The 22,787-nt window shown below is 47.0% G+C and overlaps 1 protein-coding gene across 1 annotated transcript; it reads right to left on the bottom strand.

The window, feature by feature from the left end:
* Window positions 1-12,631, bottom strand: LOC144121773 (uncharacterized). Its single transcript, XM_077655194.1, has 3 exons — window positions 12,420-12,631; window positions 3,556-4,034; window positions 1-1,080 (listed from the first exon to the last, which is right to left on the bottom strand). Exons 1-3 carry the CDS (start codon window positions 12,629-12,631, stop codon window positions 767-769), a joined length of 1,005 nt encoding a protein of 334 aa, XP_077511320.1. The 3' UTR covers window positions 1-766.
* Window positions 12,632-22,787: the final 10,156 nt, after the last annotated feature.

Here is a 22,787-nt window from a genome sequence, read left to right on the forward strand (position 1 = left end):
AACAGTCTGCAGGAGTTCCTTGATAAAAACCAAGAACGAGTTGGTGGAAAAATTGGTAGCTTGCTTTTCCTGCATTGTGTTTCCTTTTGAAAATTCCTTGGTGGAAACATGCCTTGAAAGGCAGCGTGGTCGAGAAAATCAGCTTGTAGGCAGATACGCGTTAACCAAAAAATTGCTAATTTCGACATGCAGCTGTTTGTCTGTCATGTGTCCTGGCCTCTATCCAATCTTCTTCGAAAAAGAAAGTTGGTAATCCTTTGCCTGACATGTGACTGAACCTATACCAAAAAATTGTCCAGCTTGTTGCATTATAAATCCAACTTCTCCTGCAGTTGTGTTCGGTTTTAGATATGCACTGTATTTATTCATTTATTTATTCATAATACCTTACAAGGGTCAGAAATGCATTGAGTAAGAGGGACAAGAAGTGGCATATGTACAAGAGAAACTAATTAATACAACATGAGATGGAAGGCAAAAAGTAAATAAACTATTGTACGTGGCAAAACTTAAAGGCAAAAATATACATAGGTACAAGGTACACTTCGTAGCAGCATTAATGCAGGGCATATGACAAATAGGCATCTAAGAGAAAAATACAGTGGTCATATTAGAAGTGTCAGATGTAAAAGTTGTAAGACGCACAGAAAACCAAATCAAAATACAATATCGTGCCACATCAATCTGTCACCATTGTCATATTTCGGATAGTAAGGCAGTTTGGATGGGAAGTCTTGCAAAAAAAATTAATGTTATTCTAATTTGCTCATAATTCAATAAAGCAACAAACCGGGCTGTTTCTAAAGCATAATGGATGCTGGCTTTTGAGTTGCTGGAAGGCCTGTTTGTACCCCTCCCTGGTCTGGGAGCTGTGTATGACGAGTGCAATAGGCACTGCCCCTGTCTTTGTGGCTGTCAGCAGCACCGTTATGGTGCTCCTAGTTTCGTCGCATGATGATGTAGAGTCCACGAATATAATGTCACGTGCGGACTCCAGCTGCTGGGCTCGATGCATGATGGGTGTGACGACAAGGACTGCCCAGCTGTCATCTGCCACACTCGTGATGCTGACATCTGTCCCTGCAAAACAAACAAGCATATCATTGAAGGAGCATGAAAAGACTGATAAACATGAGGGTTAGCCTCTCCACCTTTTGTGTTTCTCTTTATGCCCAATAGCTAGCTTTCGTAACATTTTTATGTATATAGGAGAACTCTCTATTACTCACTATGGATTACAGCAGCGGAGTAAAGTAAAATTTGTATGTTTGACTTCACAAGCTTGCTCGCTATTGTTTTTATAAAACCACAGCACTCTGAACATCAGTTTCTACTCCGCACTGCAACTGGTGTGCAAGGTATTTTGAACAAGAGCTTATCACTAATTTTAGCTAGTCACTAATCCTGATGCAGGTGTTTCCACATACCATATTCCAGCTCTTGTACTGGCAGTACTTTGTCTAGAAGATTTTATGCATTTTAAATTTTTATCACAGCATGTTGCCTCTGATAACATATAAGCTTGTTCAAAGGCAGTCTTTTTTATTTGTGCATTGTAAATTTTTATCACAGAATGTTCCCTCTAGTAACACAAGCTTGTTCGAAGACAGTCTTTTTTAATATCTTTGCATCTTAACAGTGCATTTTCAGAGCAGTTTGATGTTTCATGTAAAATGAATGAATTAATGAATGAGCTGTTTATTTAGAAAGGGAGGCTCAAGGCCATTTGTTGGGGAATTGGGTTGCTAAGAAAGGGAAAAGTAGGGGTCTATTGATACATGAATGAAGGACACGGTTGGTATAGCCACGCTTTACATTGCTTTGTAGAGGCCACTTATCTTAGCATATTTGCCAATATTTTTTGCCAATGCAAAATAAAAAGATATTGTATTGTAATCTCTTGGCGAAAAAATGTTAATAAATAGTTTTAGTTTTTCCTTAGAATTCTAGAGCAGGGCAAATCTGATATTTCCATATTCCTCTTCTGTCCACCGCAGCAAGCGTAAGCGACAAAGTCGACAATAAATTTGTTCTCACTTACTCTAAAAGATAATGTTGCTCATGTGTGTAACTCCCACATTGGTCAGGTCTCTGGACAGTGAACAAGGATTAGCACGTTTTCAGCCAGGAAGTTTATCGCTCTTGTATACCACAGCTCTTGAGTTTCTGGCAGCACTTTATAGATTCTTTGCCTAAATCTATTCATTACCTTTATATCATTGAAGTGATCAAATGACTGTATGCATTTTTAAAAATAATCATAGATTGATAAGTGCGCGTGATGGAATGCTACCAGCAGCAGTGACTTGCAAAGTCTCCATCTACGCTTATGTAATGCTGAGAATCTTTTTGCACCGCCTGAGTTGGTGCACTGTTTACATGGTTCATTTCCTTTATCATGTCATGCATCAGTTCTCTTGTTGCCTTCAATGCTTTGCAGCTTTCTAACAATGGCTCAACAGTAAATATAAGCCAGTTTGTCAGAATTAGGACTAGTAGGACACAAAGAACCTGCAACTCATGCAGTGCAACAGCAGTAGAGGCGGTGATAAATTTTTTACAGTAGTCATACGAACAGGTAATCCTTCTACTCAAAGATACACAGAAGGAAGGAGAAAATGTATAAAAGCGGCTGTATTCAATTTTATGATGCTTTTGGCTCTTCAAAATGAGTGATGAAGATGTACTTGAGTGTACACATATGCAGTGTATTGCCCATCTACCATTCATGTATATTTCTCAGACAACTTAGAGTTACAGTGAGTTGCATTGTGGCCTCATTTCGTTTAAGGTGTTTTCAGGTAAATAATAATCAACACATCATTTCGGTATGACTTCGTAGACTGACAATAACTGAGGTCACTGTGGTAACAGTGCCGCTTTTAGAACTTTGTAACATTGTAGTGTAGTATTGAGACTATTTCATGGAAATGCCTCTGTTTATGGCTTTTTGTGCTCAAACATGGCACAGGTCTGTCACTACACAGCTTTTACATGTGCAGTGCATTGGCGTACAAGAATAATTTTGAAGTCAGCAATTAACACTGAGCACTTACTGCATTCATATATGCAGCACTGGCTGATGACTTCCGTCGTCTGCCAGTGTTGCATATTTGAGTATGGCAAACCAACTTGCCCAGCAATGAACCCTGCTGAACTTACTCCACGCTTCTTCTTTGCATGAATGTAGGACTCTAATTTATAACGTAAATTTTTTTCCCACAGTGTAAGGACTTTCACTGAAAATGCACAGCTAGTATAGCTTGGAAATGATGGCCCATTTTTTGTTTTCACAATACACTCTCATGAATAAGCACAGATGCTGGCAATGCGTTAGCTCTGCCTTGCCCGGATGATGAAGAGCTAAATCACTGCAGAGTGTACAGCACCTGTCCAAAGTATTTTCCTGAATGTCTTCCCCATCACACAACTGTACATTACTTACATCTCTGATATGTGGTGATGCAAACACTTATCAGGATTGGAAGCAGTAGCAGAAATTAAAAATTTCAAAGAATAATGCTGGAATTTTTTGGAATAGGTAATCCTGCTTACCTTGGGCTAAATACCTGGGCTTGTTTTCCTGCAGCTTTAAAGACGGGTTACCCTGGGGTCCATATTTTTGACTCCGCCATTCCTGGTGCCACCGGTAAACACTCCTTGGTGGTGGGTTGGCCATGGAATTTGCCAGCAGGGTGTGCCCATTTGGTTTTTCAGTGAGAACCCTCTCATGGTGGCTTATTGCTTGAGCTGTCGTCATTCCATCTTCAAAATATTCTTGAAAAGCAGCTCTTGTTTCTTCGCTGGGTCGAAGAACTCTTAGTGAGTCAGCTGACTGCAGGCTGTGGTTGTGTTGTGACACCTTCACAACGGCCTGTAGAGGTGTCTGCCGGCAGAGGAACAGGTCATTTTTCATAGTGTCGCGATTCACTTTTTTAATCTTGATATCCAGCTTCGCTGGGCACGAGGTGTTGCGGTGTGACGATTTGTCACGTGGATTATGCTGGCACCGCCACACCTTGTGGAAGACCATCCTACAAGAACCAAAAGATGCCACAGTCAGTGCACACGTGCATAATGTAGGCCTTATGAGGTTTGGTAATGACCTTAACAAGACAGTCTTTATGTAATTGTGCAAAGCAGGCAAGCCAAATTATTTGAAATGAATCCAGACACATCAAGGAGTGTAATAACTGAGAAGGCCTCTACAGGGCAAAAAAAAAAAACATGGCCTAACAGTTTGCATATGGAGCAAATTATGTGCCATTATTTAACATCATACATGATATATGTGTGATATATGTGCCTTGTGCCTTTGGGGAGAGGTAAAATAAATAGTGCTTATAAGGCATGCTTATTATGAAAAGTTTTGAGGAATTCTGAAATTTTGAGCCAGGAAGGGATTTCTTTGTCTTCATACTTCAGTACTGTTTCATAGTTCAGTATAAAATGTTATTACAGCCATAGCTTATTATAATTAATGAACAGGTAAAAATTCATAACGCAGTTTACCAAAATCCTTAAACGAACGAAGTCAACTTTTTGGACAAGTTTAAATTATTGGCATATTCTTGCACACCTTTCCCTATGATGACAATAACGATAGGAAAACTGGGGGTTTCAGCAAGGATTTACATTTTGAATTTGCAAAGAATGTCAAGCCAGAACAGATGGTGGTGGCACACCGAGATAAAAGTTAGAGGCTCTGATGGCAGTCAACCTATGTCGCCTGGAGAAATTATTACACTTTATGAAAGAACTGAGCACAATACAGAGGGTTATTTTCATCAAAAGAAACTTTTTGAAGCTCTGTTCCTCACTCCATGTTAGTTACCTGAAGGACACGGGTTCTATCCAAGCCGCAGCGGTCGCATTTCAATGGAGGCAAAATGCTAGAGGCCCGTGTACTGTGCAGTGTCAGTGCATTTTAAAGAACCCTTAGGTAGTCACAATTTTCCGGAGCTCCCCAGTACGGTGTCCCTCGCCTCAGCCGTTTTAGGACGTTAACTAAAGTTCTATAAAACCAAACCAACAAACAAAGGACCAACCTTTGCAAACGTTTTTATCATCACAACATAACATATATACAATATATATGTTATATTTAATATACAGTATTCCCATTTGGAATGGCGCTCGACAGCGGAATCCAATATTAAAGGACTATAGACACCTAATTTTGATGGCATGTTTTCTTCTCTACGATGATGCGGAAGACACTACTACGCATGAATCATCATTCAATATTCACCTGCAACTGGTAAATAATTTATAATCGAATTTTTCTGTCATGCTGTGTCGGTTTCAATATCTGAACGATGGCTGTGATGTCAAAAAGTGCTTTTGTGTCACGTGAGGCATGGAAAAATATCCTGTCAAGGCGTTTATTTGAAGCACAGGTCGGTTGGTCTTGGTTGTCCGGCGGCACAACGGGCACACTCACAGGCGTCGTTCGAAAAACCCAGCTGCACTTCGCCTGCTTCTTCGTTGTCCCGCTTGAACTCGTCCGCTTCTTCGCTGCGCTGCGCCTGTCGGCCCCATTACAATTACTCTCCCTCCGAAAAAGGAGCCATCCTGGCGACTTACGGAGAGGAGAGGATGTGCGGGTCATAGTAAGGCTTGAGGCGCTCAACGTGCACAGTTTCGCGCCCCCGGCGACGGTGGTCCGAAGAGGGAACGAGCGGCTCAACGATATAAGTCACCGGAGAAGTTTGGTGGACAACCCGGTAAGGTCCGTGAAAGCGAGACAGTAGTTTCGTGGCGAGGCCGGGAGTGGAGGAAGGCACCCAGAGCCAAACGAGGGCGCCAGATGGGTATGACGCTGGAGGGTCCGGGGAATCCCGACGGTGCTTCTGATCCCATTGTTGCTGTGTGGTGAAAGAGCGGGCAAGTTGCCGGCATTCTTCGGCATACAGGTGAGCTTTGGAGAGTAAGGAGGTCTCGGAAGGGTCAGGGTGATAAGGAAGGATGGTGTCCATGGTGGATGTAGGCTCCCGGCCATATAAGAGGAAGAAAGGAGAAAACCCCGTTGTTGTCTGAGTAGCTGTGTTATACGCGTACGTGACGAACGGGAGCACTTGATCCCAGTTGGAGTGGGCGGTGTCAACGTACATGGCGAGCATGTCACTCAGAGTGCGGTTGAACCGCTCAGTCATGCCGTTGGTCTGGGGGTGATAGGCGCTGGTGTAGCGATGAACGATTTGGCATTGCTTGAGCAGGGCCTCGACGGCGTCCGAGAGAAAAACACGGCCGCGGTCACTCAGAAGTTCTTTCGGGGCGCCGTGACGAAGAACAAGACTGTGTAGAACGAAGTGGGCGACATCGTTTGCGGTAGCAGATTTGAGAGCTGACGTTTCGACGTAACGGGTGAGATGGTCAACGGCAACGATGATCCACCGATTATTAGCCGAAGTAGTTGGAAGCGGGCCATAAAGATCAATGCCGACGCGGTCAAAGGGACGGCCAGGGCAAGGTAACGGCTGCAAAGGAGCGGCGGCGGGGTGGGGAGGTTTCTTGCGACGTTGGCAGGCGATGCATGACCGAATGTACTGACGTATGTAGCAGTACATACCTCGCCAGTAGAATCGCTGACGAAGGCGAGCATATGTTTTCAGTACACCAGCGTGGCCGCATTGTGGAGCGGAGTGAAAAGAGGCACAGATTGTAGCACGGAGGTGTCGAGGGATGACCAACAGCCACTTCCGGCCGTCGGGTAGGTAATTACGGCGGTATAAGAGGCCATCACGAACGGCGAAGTGGTGGGCTTGGCGGCGAAGGGTCCGGGTCGAAGGATGCGGCGAGGGAGTGTTCAGGAAGTTTAGCAGCGAGGTGATCCAAGGATCCTCCAATTGTTCGGAGAGCATATCAGGGATGTTGAACGAAGAGAATTCGTAGGCACAGACGAGGGCAGAGGTTGACTCGCATGGGAGTGGTGAACGAGAAAGGGCGTCGGCGTCCGAGTGCTTGCGGCCGGAGCGATAAATGACGTGTATATCAAACTCCTGGAGACGTAAAGCCCAGCGGGCGAGTCGGCCAGAAGGATCTTTGAGGGAGGATAGCCAGCATAGGGCGTGGTGGTCTGTGACGACATAGAAGGGCCGGCCGTAAATGTAAGGGCGGAACTTGGCAATTGCCCAAATGATGGCGAGACATTCTTTTTCTGTAACAGAATAGTTTGATTCCGCCTTGGTGAGGGCGCGGCTGGCGTAAGCGACGACGTATTCCGGATACCCAGGCTTTCGCTGGGCAAGAACTGCGCCCAAGCCCACACCGCTCGCGTCAGTGTGAATTTCTGTCGGACAGGCGGGATCAAAATGGCGAAGGATGGGGGGAGAGACCAGCAGGCGACGTAAAGTGCTGAACGCGGTATCGCAGGCGGGGGACCAAGACGAAAGGTTCGGGCTGCCGGCAAGAAGCTGCGTTAAAGGGGCGATGATACTGGCGAAATTTCGGATGAAGCGGCGAAAATATGAGCATAAGCCTATAAAACTGCGAAGTTCTCTTAAGGTGGTTGGTTTGGGGAAGTCAGCGACGGCGCGAAGTTTGGCAGGGTCAGGAAGAACGCCGTCTTTGGAGATGACATGGCCTAATATTGTGAGCTGCGTTGCACCGAAGTAACATTTTTTCAAGTTTAGTTGGAGGCCGGCGTCAGTAAGGCTAGTGAGTACGCGCTGAAGGCGGTGCAGATGGGAAGGAAAATCTTTGGAAAAAACGACAATGTCATCTAAGTAACACAGACAAGTTTCCCATTTGAGGCCACTGAGAATAGTGTCCATCATCCTTTCGAATGTGGCTGGAGCATTGCAGAGGCCGAATGGCATCACATTGAACTCATACAAGCCGTCTGGGGTGACGAAAGCGGTTTTCGGCCTGTCGTTCGCCGCCATCGGGACCTGCCAGTAGCCGGAGCGTAAGTCGAGGGATGAAAAATACTCCGCTCCCTGCAAGCAATCCAGTGCGTCGTCGATTCGGGGTAGAGGATAAACATCCTTGCGTGTGATCTTGTTGAGACGGCGGTAGTCCACACAGAACCTGATGGAGCCATCTTTTTTCGTCACCAAGACAACAGGAGAGTCCCAAGGGCTGTGAGAAGGCTGTATTATGCCGCGCCGAAGCATGTCGTCAACATTGTCACGGATGACGCGGCGCTCGCTCGGCGAGACTCGGTACGGTCGCTGACGCAAGGGAGCGTGGGTACCAGTGTCAATTGTGTGAGAGACGGCCAATGCGCGCCCCAAGGAGGGCTGGGAAAGGTCGAAAGAGTTGCGGAAGCGGCAGAGAAGTTCCAAGAGTTGGTCACGGTAAGCGGACGGAAGGTCGGGAGCGATGTTACGACGAAAGACGTCGATGGAAATCGGATCGGGCGCTGTCGCACAACAGGCTAAGGCATTAACACGTTTTGGCGGGCTAGTTGGTTAAGCATCTTGAACAAACAGCGCGAACAAAGACGAGCACGAGCGCCGTGTCGTTCGCTTTCTTGTCTTTTGTGCTCGTCTTTGTTCGCGCTGTTTGTTCAAGAGGCTAAGGCAGTAACTGGGGAGCAGGCACGGGTATCGGAGAACTCGGAAGCAAGAGCAGGGTCCAGTTCTTCAATAGAGCCGAGGCATTCGCCGCGAAGAACAAACGACGGGTAAGAAAATGGGTTGGTGACATAGATGGCGCAGTGGCCATCGGAAATCGAGACAACGGCGAATGGAATGAGGAGGCGCTGATGGCGAGTGGGTGCTGCGGTAGGTGTGAAAAGAACAGGGCCGCTGAGGAAAGAGTCGGGGCGGAGCGGAACGAGGGCTGAAGAGGAGGGAGGTATGTCGGTGTCGGCAGCTACAAGAAGCTTAGCGGAGCGCACAGGTAGGTCACACAACGAAACATCACACAGGGGAGAAAGCTCAAGTTCCGCACGGGCACAATCAATCACTGCACGGTGGGTCGAGAGGAAATCGCAGCCGAGGATGACATCGTGAGAGCAGGCGGTCAGCACAACAAACTCGATGGTATAGGCGACGTCGTTGATAGTAACGCGGACCGTGCAGGCTGCGATGGGGTGGATGCGCTGAGAGGTGGCCGTACGTAGTGAAAAGTCAGACAGCGGCGTTGTCACCTTACGAAGTTTGCGGCGAAGAGCATCACTAATTACTGACACTGCAGCACCCGTGTCGACGAGCGCGAGAACGGGGACGCCTTCAACAGACACCTCAATCACGTTAGCAGGAGAACACGGAGGACTTAAAAAGTTGGCAAAACACGCAGTTCTTGCCTCCTGAACTGCGGCAGTCAGTTTTCCTCTGGGAGAGGGTCCGGGCGGCGGAGCATCGGAGAAATGGAACGTCGACGAGGGGAAGGCGAGCGACGAGTAGGGTACTGGGAGCGATGTGTAGAGGAGGCAGAAGAGACATTAGGCAAGGCCGGCCCGGAATCGTACCGGAAATTGCGCATGAAATCGCCAGAACGAGGAGATCGCTGACGGCAAAAGCGTGCGACATGGCCCGGAAGACCGCAGGAATAGCATATCGGTCGATTGTCCTCGGTACGCCAAGGGTTCGTAGGGTTTCGGCGGGGTCGACGAACCGGGACCTGCGGCGGGGGTATAGACGGCGGTGGAGCATAAAAGGCCGGGCTGCTAGGGTAGGCGGCAGAGGTGGGCGAGCGCCGTGTACCGGTGACTGCTTCAGCATAGGTGAGCGGCGCTGCCACTGGAGGAGGTGGGGGACTGGATGGCAGAACTGCAGCGACCTGCTCCTGAATAACACGACGGATTGTGGGCGTGAGAGATGGCGCCAGGTCGTGCGGAGGGCAAACGGGGTCGGGAAGGTGATGCAGCAGAGAAAGCTGGCGAGCGACCTCTTCGCGGATGAAGTCTTTAACCTGCTGCATGAACAGGGACTGCTCAGCAGACGAGCCACCAAGGGCCAAGCCAGCAAGACCCCCCGCAGGCGCGCCGGACTGCCGCGTAGATGCGCGTTGCTTGCGGAGTTCGTCGAAGCTTTGGCACAGCTGGATGACGGTGGCGACGGAGGTGGGGTTCTTCGCCAGCAGCATCTGGAAAGCGTCATCGGCTATGCCTTTAAGTATGTGGTTGACTTTATCCCCTTCGGACATGGAGGGGTTGACACGCTTGCACAGGTCAACGATGTCCTCGATGTAGCTGGTGAACGTCTCGGAAGGGAGCTGAGATCGAGCACGAAGACGTTGCTCGGCGCGAAGCTTCCGGACGGCGGGGCGGCCGAAAACGTCGGCGAAGCTTGTTTTAAAGGACGACCAGGTGGGAAGGTCGGCCTCATGGTTGCGAAACCATAGGTTGGCAACGTTCGTTAGATAGAATAGGACGTTGCTAAGTTTGACGGAATCGTCCCACCGATTGTAAGTGCTGATGCGCTCATAGGAGGCCAGCCAATCGTCGACGTCTTGGTCATCGGTGCCACTAAAAGGAGAAGGGTCGCGCTGGCGCTGCACCCCGTGACAGAGTACGGTGGCAGGGAGGGGCTGCGATGGTTCACTCGGACCTTCCGGCATGGTGGCGGAGACGAGGAGCGTTCCACTTCGAAGTTCCAGGATGAGGACCGGGACGGGAACCGAGGCACCTCCACCAAGTGTCAAGGCGTTTATTTGAAGCACAGGTCGGTTGGTCTTGGTTGTCCGGCGACACAACGGGCACACTCACAGGCGTCGTTCGAAAAACCCAGCTGCACTTCGTCTGCTTCTTCGTTGTCCCGCTTGAACTCGTCCGCTTCTTCGCTGCGCTGCGCCTGTCGGCCCCATTACAATCCGTATAATCGCTGCTTCATTTTTTTAATTTACTGCAGTGCTGAAGTGAGCCTTCCTCAAGAGACGAAATGCCAACGAATGTAGAAGCAGCAATTATATTGCAGTTTTTTCATGCGTTACGTGACCTGTAAACACAAGTTGACATCACAGTCCTCATTAGGCTGCTGAAACCGAAACAGCACGAGAAAGAAATGCGATTATAAATTATTCAGCGGTCGTAGGAGAATAACACGTGGTGATCCATGTATAATAATATCTTACGCATCATTACAAAGAAGAAAACACGCGCCCAAAAGTTAGGTATCTATACTCCTTTAACAAACTTCTATTATTGCAAAAAAAATCTTTTTTGAAAACCTACCTTATACAGAGCACACTTAACCTGTTTCAAAAAATATAATCTTCCTAAAAATCAGCAGATCTATAACCGAAGACGATAAAACAATTTTATTTCAGTTCTTGAAAACATTGCATGACATTAACTGAAATAGCAAACTTGCAACAGTCTGCATCAGCACGTCTAAATCATCATACAGATGTGTGGAAAGTTACCAGCTCCCGTACTAATTATGGTGATCAAAGGCTTCAGTGTCACCTACCCAAAGTTCTAAACAGTTGTCACAACAGAGGCAAAGAAATTCTCAACCAAACTCCGTCAGAAATCAAGTTGCTCATGAACTCTTACCTCTAATCAATATGTTCATCACACTTAATTGTATATATTTTAAGCTGCATTATTAAGGCGAAAGCCTTTAATGGCTCATACTCGCGGTGTCCATTCGTCCATCCGTCCGTGACACTCTTCATTTCGATAAGAAAAAAAATCTTTGTGCACGATGGGATTCGAACTACCATACTCCCATTCCGCAGCTTAGAGTGCTAACGACTACTCTACTTCCTGCCAACGCACATGTAGTTCTCCTTGTCTACGTCGCTGGAGAGTGTTTGCAGAAAGGCGTCGAATCAGGCGGATGCCTCCCAAATGCCCTCCAGTGTCTCCAGCATTTAAGATTCACAAATAATTGTGTACTTAATTAACATCTTAACTACACATCAGTGACACCGCGCTAAAGGCTATCGCCTCACCGCACTTTAGGTTAACAAAGTGCCCCTGAATTTTTTAGTCTTTTTTTTAAAGAATCAATTTTTTTATACTTGCATTTATACATTGTTTCGTTGTATTGAAGCCATTACGATCTGTCACCCTGTGAAAGTGCTCCATAAAGTGTGTATATGCCTTCTGCGACTGTTGCTTGTACAGTAGTCTAGGGTTCCTCAAGCTGCTTGCATGCAACATCGGCTTCCTCCATCCTTGAGAATGGACGGACGGACGGACGGACGGATGGATGGATGGATGGATGAATGGATGGATCTTCATAAAGCTCATGAAGGGACTTTATATCAAACAAGCCTGAGACATCAAAATTCTTGAGGTTATAATTGCGAGAGCGCTCGACTACTGGCGGAGGACCCTGTTGCAATCTCGGCCGCGGTGGCCGCGTTTCGATGGAGGCGAAAGGCGCGCGTGTGCTGTGCGATGTCAGCGCACTTTAAAGAACCCTAGGTGGTTGAAATTAATCCGGAGCCACCTACATATACATCCTGATTTGAATAACACGCATCACATTTCGTCATGCCAAAACCGCAGTTTCGCTTACCTGGTGCATTTTGTTTGGATCTTCTCGCAAATCCAGGAGGTGTTAGTGTTCGTGCTATATTGGCGCACCCACAGTTCTGCGGCTTTTCCATCCAACAAGTTGCAGCGGAGCACCTTCACATCACTAGTGGATGACCTGCAATCTTCCACGCACTCTAGAGCGCCGGCGGCCGGTTCATCCCCCTGCAAAGATGTGGATGGCCCAAGGTCCATGGCGCACTTTATGGTGCCAACTTTATTGTCATTAAGGGATGCGATCAGACTGTGCAGGTCGCTGTCACTCAGCTAGGCGTAGCTGTCGGCTTACAGAAGACACACCACGGAGAACTTGCAAACTTTCGCGCAATAGTTTAGCGCGCGCATTTCAACGCTTCAGAAGCGGCGCGATGTGAAGAGTTTCGGTTTCGTTATTGTCTTACTCTGCGAATGGTATTTTGCGCACTAGTACGATTTATGTACTTATAACTCTGAAAAAAAATTTGTGCGTGTTATATCAGAAACGTTTTTATTTTATTCATCTTTTAACAAAGAGGACGTCTATAGTTGCCTTGCCTAATTGACGCATCGTCTAATATCCAATCCAATCCAAAGTTGAAGTCGCCATGATGGAAAGGAGTGAAAAGTGGCGTCGGGTTCTTCATGCTTTTGCCCGTTTGCTTAATTTGGGATTTAATCTGAAGTAGAAACCAGGTTATTGTCAGTATATTTTGTGGTAAAAACTCAAGGAAATCTGTGATGGGACGCAGTGCCGAAAAGGATTTGCGGCGGGCAAACACGGGCTCTGGTGAGCTCCAAGATGATGATGCGGTGTGTCTGCTTTGTGCACAAGACGCAGCTTGCTGGGCCTGCATTGCCTTGGTGTCCTCTTCTTGAACGGGAGGGCAAAACGCCTCACATCAACGGTCGTCCCATACGTCGGCGGCATGTTCTTCGCAGAAATCTCGCAGTTGAGTACGATATTGCGCGTCGTAAGTAGGAGCAAACCGAGCCTTACAGTTGTTTACATTGCCTTACTGCTAAATGTGCGGACAAAGCATTGTACTCGAGTTGAGGCTGCTGGTGCATGTGATGGTTAGTTTGCATTTCTTTCAATCTTGAAACAGCAGACATGGAAAAAGACGCCGCACTTGTGAACAAATGTCACGTCTTGCGTCTGGAGTAAACCTGCTCTTGTTCACGATGCTTTCTTCATGGCCTAGGCGATTGTGAAAGATGACGTGCCTACACCTGTTTTGTTCAGTACTGCTTTTCCGTTGATCGTGTTTACATACAGTTTCAGCCTCGTCAATGGTCTGTATTATAAGCGTTTCGCTGTGACTGGCTGTGACTGTTCCTTCGATTTTGGTCATCATTGACTGCAGCGTGCAGGTGTTTTTATTTACAAAATTATTCGCTAACAAGTGCATCTCTACTGTGCACAAAAGCTTTTAAACTGTCACCTTGCCCAGGCCATGTTGTCATGCTCAAGCAACTGATCGTCTTCATCATAGAGTTTCTAAATATTACCTAAAGGGAAAGCTGGCGCCACCGTTTCTGCGAGTTTCTTAAAGAAGTATAGATACCTAATTTTGGTGGCATGTTTTCTTCATTGTAGTGATGCATAAGACTCCTCCGTTTCATACATCAGGTGCAACGCTGTGAAAGGTACGGAAGTAGTCCGCACGGAAAAATAAAGGGAGGCATATTACTCAGCGTTTCTTGTGTGGTGTAGTGTTCTAAGGCACGAGAAAGCGACAATGTGTCGTCAGCGATAAGAGTGCATTTAATCAAGCTCATGACAAATGTAACATGTAGTAAGTCTGGAGGCAAAGTATTTAATATTTTCTTCTCACCACAAGGAACGCACTACTTTTTGGCCACAGATGCAGGCAGCACAAACAACAGGAATAGCTTTGACACCATTGCACTTTATGTATAAAACTGTATATATGGATTATCATGTGATATTTGCTTGCAACTCTTAACAAATTTACAATTGAATATTTCTGTCATGCAATTTCGGTTTTGGTTTCAACAGCTCAGTGATGTCAAAGTTCCGGATAGGCCACGTGAGGCGTGCGAAGACAGCAATAAAATCGCTGCTCCTTCATTCATTATTTTGGTTCTTGAGGCTGCTGGCTTAGCATTGCAGTGAATTAATGCAACGAAGCAGTGATTATATCTGTTTTCACATGCCCCACGTGACCTATATGCAACTTTGACGTCGGAGCCAGCATTCTGACAGAGAAATTCGAATATAAATTATTTTGCATACATAAGTGGATACCACATGGTTATCAATGTATACTTAATTAGTTGTCTATACTCCTTAAAAGAGCTATTCAACTATGGGGATTGCTGAGGCGACGAGGTTTCTCAGCCTCGCTACTGTTAGCCATAAAACATAACTACGACTGCAAAAATAAATTTTAAAAATATATAGCAAGGAAACTTCATAGTACAGTCAAAGTGACCCATAATAAAAACTTTATATGGCAATAAAGGAACAGAAAAGCAAATAGTTGTAAATGAGCACTGAGTTTAGAGAGGGCTTTTTATCTTAGCAAATATAGTTAAACAATTTTTGCTGTTAGTAGATGCACTTTTCCGAAGGGTGATTGAGGCTAGTGGGTCATTCACATATGAGATTCCATTGCACAAAATGAAGGGACAAGACACAAGTACAAGCCACAAGTACAAGGGCACTTGTGTCTTGTCCCTTCATTTTGCACTATGGAACCTCATGTATACATATCAGAGAAAATGTTCATTGAAAAAAATTTAACACTTCAGTTTCCATTTTTGGCATTGAGCCGCCGCGGTGGCTCAGTGGTTGTAGCGCTCGGCTGCTGATCCAAAAGACGTGGGTTTGATCCCAGCCACTGTAGTCGTATTTCGATGGAGGCGAAATTCTATAGGTCTGTGCACTGTGCGATGTCAGTGCACGTTAAAGAACCCCAGGTGGTCAGAAATTTCTAGAGACGTTCACTATGTTGTCCTTCATAGCCTGAGTCGCTTGGGGACGTTAACTCCCATAAAACCATTTTTGGCATTGTGAAATATCGAAACGTTTCATTGCTGTAGTCTGCTATTCTGGATTTGCACACTATGCTCGCGCATAGGCTGTGGTTCACGCTATGAAAAACATGCCTGACTTTTCACCTTTCTATGAGAAACTTGTTTGCACATGCAAAGTGCTGGCTGTCACCATGTCCTGGCACTGTCTTGTGGTTCTTGCAAAAAAAATAGCATGAATTAGGAAACGGAAACCTGTCTACTGCAAGTAAGGTCCGTATTCTGAGTTTGTGTCATCATCAAAAGCATCACAATCTGCTGCAGCGGCCAAACCTGATTGCTCGAAACACCGGAAGTAGATGTCGGTTTGGTCGCGACTGTGAGCAGCAGCAGGATGTCACTGCACTGCGGTTTCTGCAGCGAAACGTCCAGAAAGCTGCCATCTTCGTCAATGTGAGGTCATCAACGCTGAGGTTACGAAGATGCTTGCTAAAAACATTATCAAACCCTCCTACAGCCCCTGGGCCTCGCCAGTCGTTCTTGTGAGGAAAAAGGGTGGCTCATGGCATTTTTGTTTTGACTATCGCCACCTGAACAAGATAAGTAAAAAGGACTTGTACCTGGGTCTCCCACGCATTGACAACGCCCTTGATTGCCTCTACGGTGCCAAATTCTTCTCCTCCATAGATCTACGCTCTGGCTATTGGCAGATAGCAGTGGATGACCAGGACCGTAAGAATACTGCATTTATGACACCTGATGGGCTGTATCAGTTCAGAGTTATGCCTTTTGGCTTATGCAATGCACCAGCCACCTTCGAACGTACGATGGACGCCCTTCTGCACAGATTCAAATGGTCCACGTGCCTCTGCTATCTCGACGATGTCATAGTCTTCCCCCCATGCAGCTTCTCCTCTCACCTCGATGATCTTTCCAAGATTCTTTACCTTTTCCGTCATGCCAGCTTACAGCTCAACTCCTCCAAATGCCGTTTTGTGCGTCGTCAGATCACAATCTTGGGCCACGTCGTCGATGCCACGAATGTTCACCCTGATCCAGCTAAAATCTGAGCCGTGAAAGAGTTCCCGGTGCCGCGTTCCTGCAACGATGTGCGGAGCTTCCTGGCACTGTGCTCCTACTTCCGTCGATTCGTGCCAGGCTTTGCTCTCATTGCCCGCCCTCTCGGTGATCTGCTCGAAAAGGACATGACTTTCACCTGGGGACCCCTACAAGAAAACGTCTTTGCCACTATAATCTCGAAGCTCACCACGTCGCCAGTCTTGATACACTTCGATGTGGTCATTCCCACTGAAGTCCGCACTGATGCCAGCGGTCATGGAATCTGCGCTGTCCTTTCTCGGCGGCAATCTGGTTCTGACCGTGTCATTGCCTGTGCCAGCCGCCTCACGGAATGAGAAGCTATCACAGAATGAGAGTGCTTGGCCCTCGTATGGGTCATTAGAAAATTTTGCCCGTATTTATAGAGCTGCCCTTTTATGGTTGTCACAGACCACCATGCTCTTTGCTGGCTCACCTCTCTGAAAGATCCTACTGGCCGGCTAGGTTGCTGGGCTTTGCGCCTACAAGACTATGACTACGCAGTGGTCTGTAAGTCCAGTCGGCCACACACAGATGCTGATTGCCTCTCCCGATATCCCGTTGACCCTTCTGACCATCTTGCACTGCCTGCGCTGCTGACCTGTTCTCGCACTCTGCTATTGCTCACGTTGGCGATGAGCAACAACGGGATACTGAGCTGCACTCTATTATTGACCAGCTCAACTCCTCCCCATCTGTCCCTGCTGTGCGCCGGTTTGTGCTGCATTATGACACACTATACCGCAGAGAAGCCTGAACCCCGCCAAGCCCCGTCCTCCACGAGCTTCATGACCTCCACTTTGCTGAACATCAGGGTGTCTCGCGTACTTATGCCCGCATGCGTCATCGCTTCTTTTGTCCCTACCTCTACCAGTCTGTATGCCGCTATGTTCGTGCCTGCGACCAGTGCAGGCGCTGGAAACGCCCTGCCACTCTCTCAGCGGGCATGTTCCAACCTGTGGATGTGCTCCCCAAACCTTTACATCGTGTTGGCTTGGTTCTTTTGGGCCTGTTTCCTGAGTCCACCTCCGGAAACAAATGGGTTGCAGTTGCTATGGATTATGCCACTGACTACGCTATCATGCGGGCCCTCCCTACCAGTACTTCTGATGTTGCAGACTTTCTTCTGTACGATCTCATCCTTCATAATGGTGCACCCCACCAACTTCTCACCAACCGCGGCCATTGCTGTCTGTCTAAAGTTGTCGACTATGTTCTCCATTCCTGCTTGACTAAACATAAGCTGGCCATCGCCTATCATCCCCAAACCAACGGCCTCATAGAGCGCCTCAGCTGCACTCTCATGGATATGCTCGCAATGCATGTTTTCCCGGACCATCAGGACTGGGCTTCCTTCCGTACGTGACTTTCGCTTATAACTCTTCCCGTCATGGCACTGCCGGTTACTCACCATTCTATCTTTTGTACTGCTTCAAGCCCCCATTACCTCTGGACATGCTGCTTCCGACATCTACTTCACAGCCTTCTGAATACGCACACGACGCAATTGCCCGGGCAGACCACGCCCGCCAACTGGAGCGATCCCGACTACTAGCATCGCAGGCCTCACAGCAGGACTACTACAACTGCCGCCATCTCATGGTCACTTTCTCCTCTGGCGCCCTCGTCTTGCTTTGGTCGCCATCTCGCCGCGTCGGGCTTTGTAAAAGACTTCTGTCCCGGTATGTTGGCCCAAACCGTGTGCTCTGCCAGGTAACCGCTGTCACCTACGCGATCGCCCGGGCCTTCCCGGAGACCATCTCCCGTGCAGCTCAGCATGACATTGTCCACGTCTCTTGCCTCAAGCCCTACCTGTCGCCATCCCCGGCCGTGTCCTGATGTACACAGAGACGGTGTTTTTGCGACCGGGGGCTGCGCAACGGATATTGTGAGTGGAGAGGTTAACGGAGTGTCTCGGTGGTGCACATGTTCTGGGCTTGGGTGCTCTGTGCGGGCCCTGTGCCGTCAGCCTTTGCGCTGTGCCCGGGTCGTTCTTGGGTTCTCGCCTTGGGCCACATAACAATAATGCTGCCATACATGTTTTATGTTTTTTTTTTCAGACCTGTTTTTTTCCGCAGTTGTCAGTTCAGTTTTTTGCCCTTCTTCTTCCTTTTTTGTTTTGTTTTTGCCTGCTTCCATTTTGATATGTATTTTGCAGCCTTCCCAATAAAATTTCATTGTGAGAAAGCGCTTGTATGTGTCCCCTTTTCATTTGCCCTTGTCTGTTTTGCACTATTTTTCTTCCAACATGCAGCCAGACACTGTGTTCAGTTCAGTTCCAGCCTTCGCATGCTACGGATCTGAAATGAACTGCCTGCATAGCTGGATAACTACACCACTGAAAGCACGAAAAACATCATTGAAAACGAAACTGAACCAAAAAAATCTGATCTTCAGAAGTGTCTACAAGCTACCAGATGTTAGTCCAAAGCCATGTCTTCTCGGCATACCTAGGATGACCTCCTTGGATGCCAGCAAGGCTGCCAGCTTGCCCTCTAGTTAATATTTAGAAACTCTATGGTCTTCATCATTACACGTGCGCACGGGGGGAGGGGGGGGGGGGGGGCAGGGCAAGGCAGGGCCCCCCTCCTCCCCTAATGTTCTAAAGGGAGCGTCAACTTTGGCCTATACCTTTACTCGGTTAGACCTGTCTCGCCATTGCTTAAAATGCAGGACCATGGCCATGCAGGTTTTCTGACAGTACTGCTAAAAACTATGTGCTGTCTAATAATATTTTGTATATGATGGAATTTCATTGCATTGAAATAAATCTTTTATAACCATTCGTTATCTTTGTGATGCGTTTTGACCATAGGGGCCTCAGTGGAAGGGGCTTGGGGAGGGGGGGGGGGGGTGAAGAGGTGCTGCAGTGAAACTTTGATTGTGTTGATAGGTAATGCAAATGCAACGTAACAAAATATCTTGTGGCTAAAATTGAAAACTGCCATCATTTTCAGAAATGCCTGGTCAGTTGTATTTACATTTGTCATTGGCCTTGCAGTGACAAGGCAATGCCTGAATGTATGCAGTGTTCTGAAGCCAGGATTGCAAATAGCAAAGGGGAGGTGGTCACTGGGATTTCTATAGCGATGTGCGCATTGATTAAGAGCCCTATCAGGAGGTATAAATGAAAGAAGAAAAGGCCATGGGGTAAAAGGTATTGCACATTTATTGACAGCTTGCACTTCTGTGAGGAGTGGCAGCTAGCTACCAAGCATATCAGCTTCATCTGTCTGAACGCTGTGAACATTTTCTTCTGTACATGCCCAACGACTCATCCTTGGAATGTCAGCACTTGTGGTGGTGCTAGTGCCTTTTTGTGTGATGAACTGTAGCATGATGTGTTGTCGAGGGTCATTTGTCCAAATGTTTGTCAGGTAGATGACCCTGGCAAGTGTGTGCCGAGTCAGGTGCCGGGCAGGTCCCCAAAACATTGCTTAGTATCACCTTACAGGAGAAATGGGGCTCCTCTGCAATGCTTTGTTCTCTAATGGCATCAAACCATAAAGGGCCTCAATTGTACTTTGAAAACAGTGATACGCAGTTGTGGCGCAGTGACTATGGCATTCATTTGTTAGATTGAAGGTTATGGTTTCTATCCTGGCCATGATGCCACCATTTCAATGGAGGCAAAGTGCAGAAATTATGTGTACTGACATTTTGGTGCTTGTTATGGAATCCCAAGAGGAGGCCTTCATTATGCTGTGCCTCATGGCTGATGGTGTTGCTTTGGCATGTCGAAATACATCAATAAAAGGTTATTACATTCTATCTGTTTGCGAGAGAGATTTCGCCAACAAATTCCCTTTTCTACTGTTGAAATGCACTTCTTCAGTAGCCGACGAGTAAAAAGAAATGCTGCATCTTAGTGTGATAACATTGGAGGGTCTTGGAGCCTCCCTCGGCGGCAGCAGCATCATAAATCCTCCACCTGCCAACCGTGTCAAGTAGTGTTTAGAGGGATTTCTCTCTCTCCACCTGCCAGTTGCCCCCCCTTCTTACCTGCCTCCTATCCCCTGTTCACTCGCAGGGGAGACGAACTGAGCAGACAACTATGCGGACAACAGAAGTCCTATGAGCAAAATATACATCATCCTGAAAAACTGTCTGTGCAAAAATGTGGCTTGCGGGAGCTGTTCTTTGTCACATTGCTTGGAAAGAGTGACCTGGGTCTCGCAAGCCCCATTGGTGGCTGTGCTTGAAACAGTCGCTGGCCAATGCAGTGGCGCATCGCTTAACCAATGCGCTGGCAGTGATGTGAGGACTTGGCACGACCTGGCAATGTTACATATTTTCTGTAGTTGGAATTCACTTCACTTCACTTTATTACCTTAAAGGCCCCCGGGATTGGGGGTGTTACATAAGGGGCCGGTTACATGTATAAAACAGATTTAATAAACAAAGAAAACACGTAAGGTACATAAATTATACGCTGTTAAATATGTGTTTTAAACAATTCACAAATGTTGTTGGACAGGTGATTGCGGCGATGTCGTGTGGAAGGCCGTTTCAGTCCGTGGCTGAACGTGGAAAGAATGACGATGCAAATGTAGTAGTGCGCGTACGAGGCCGGGCAACTTGAAGGGGATGACCAATGCGGGGGGAAATGCATGCCGGCGGATTGATGTAGGGCGGAGAACGAAGTGAGCTGTAATAAAGTTTATGAAACAAGCACATACTAGTGTTACCACGTCTACAAGCTAGAGATGTTAAGCCTGCCTCTGCTTTTAATGACGATATACTAACATTATATATACTAACATTATATATGGTGGTACACATTATATGAATAGCACGAGCATATGAACCTTGTGGCTCGACTTCGTACTGATTCTAGGGAATTTGTTCGATAATTTTGGTTTGGGCTCCAAATAGCAGAGGTGTATTCGAATTTAGAACGGACAAGTGATTTGTAGACAAGTAATTTTACGTTTTGTGGCGCATGGCGTAGATGTCGTTTTAAGAATTCAAGGCTCCTGTTAGCGGATATGACTTTTGTTACATGCGCGTTCCAGGTTAGACCATTGGACATTGTTACGCCGAGGTATTTATAAGTCTGAGTTAATTCTACCATGACGGAATCAGAAATAGAATCGATTGACGCGGGGAATAACAATACTATCACACTTTCTCCACATCAATCCAATTGATCGCCACAAATTGTTTTCCATGCTCTTCTTTAGTTTCTTCCTAGCTATCCTTCTCACATGCTGCATTTTTTTTTCCATTTTCTTGTTCATTTCAACAGGCACTGGCCAGTCTTATATATCTTCGTGCAGCCTGTTGAAACACTAGCTTCTGATACCTTTGACAATTTTCCTCCCAGTGCTTTTTAATGTGCTAGCGGTAAGGGCCTCATGTCGCGCAAAATTCCAGTGTCGTCATCGGCATCATTATCCGTGAGCGAAAAATCCACGAAAGATCCCCAGAGGAGCATCCTAGGGGACATGTGGGACACTTTGGTTTTGTTTGGTTTGTGGCATCGTCATAACCTGCCCACCGGATTGTGAAGTGCCCACCATGGCAGGTGGCAGTTAAATTAATGACTGGTCGCGAAAGGTTGCTCAAAAAGATCAGTTCGGGTCTCTCGGTTCCCACTGGGGCAGCACCTGCCATTCCAGGGAAGTGGCACATCACCTTACTGCTACAGCACTGCACGACGAGGGGTATGAGGACCCTCAGCAATGTATGAATTTAAAGTAAAGAATGACCAGTTCTGAATATATGGACATTAACCCATTAACGCTATAGCGTCATATCCTTCAGCTCAAGTGTCTCCTCCAGTTTTCGGTCAACTTTTATGTTGTTTGATATTTCTGAGATTCATCTCTGTTTCATACAACCTGCACCTCTTTCAGCACAATTATCGACTCGGCCTCCCTTGCGGTAAATTTGAAATTGAGAATGCACGAGCTGTGTGTTCTCTCCATGGCGATGTTTTCCTTTGCACTACTCCTCACATGCCCGCCTCCCTGTTACCCACCTGTCACATGGTCAAATTGCATCAGGTTGTGCCCCGCACGAGAAAATGGGGAAAAACAAGTCTGGCATACAGACAAGACTGCAGCTTTTGCTGCTTGAAACATTCTCGAGACGGCACCCTTTGGTGATGAAAACATTTTGAGACTTCATTTGAAAATGTTTTCGAGCATCGTAAATGAGTAAAAGCGATTCTTGACTTTCTTTTTTCTAATGCTGGGCTGTATAAGTATGCATTGGAATGCAGTTTCAGTAATTAAAGGGGCTCCATAAACGAAATCACACTGTTAATTTTCTT

The sequence above is a fragment of the Amblyomma americanum genome, chromosome 1 (genome assembly GCF_052857255.1).
Source record: "Amblyomma americanum isolate KBUSLIRL-KWMA chromosome 1, ASM5285725v1, whole genome shotgun sequence".
NCBI classification, from domain to species: domain Eukaryota; kingdom Metazoa; phylum Arthropoda; class Arachnida; order Ixodida; family Ixodidae; genus Amblyomma; species Amblyomma americanum.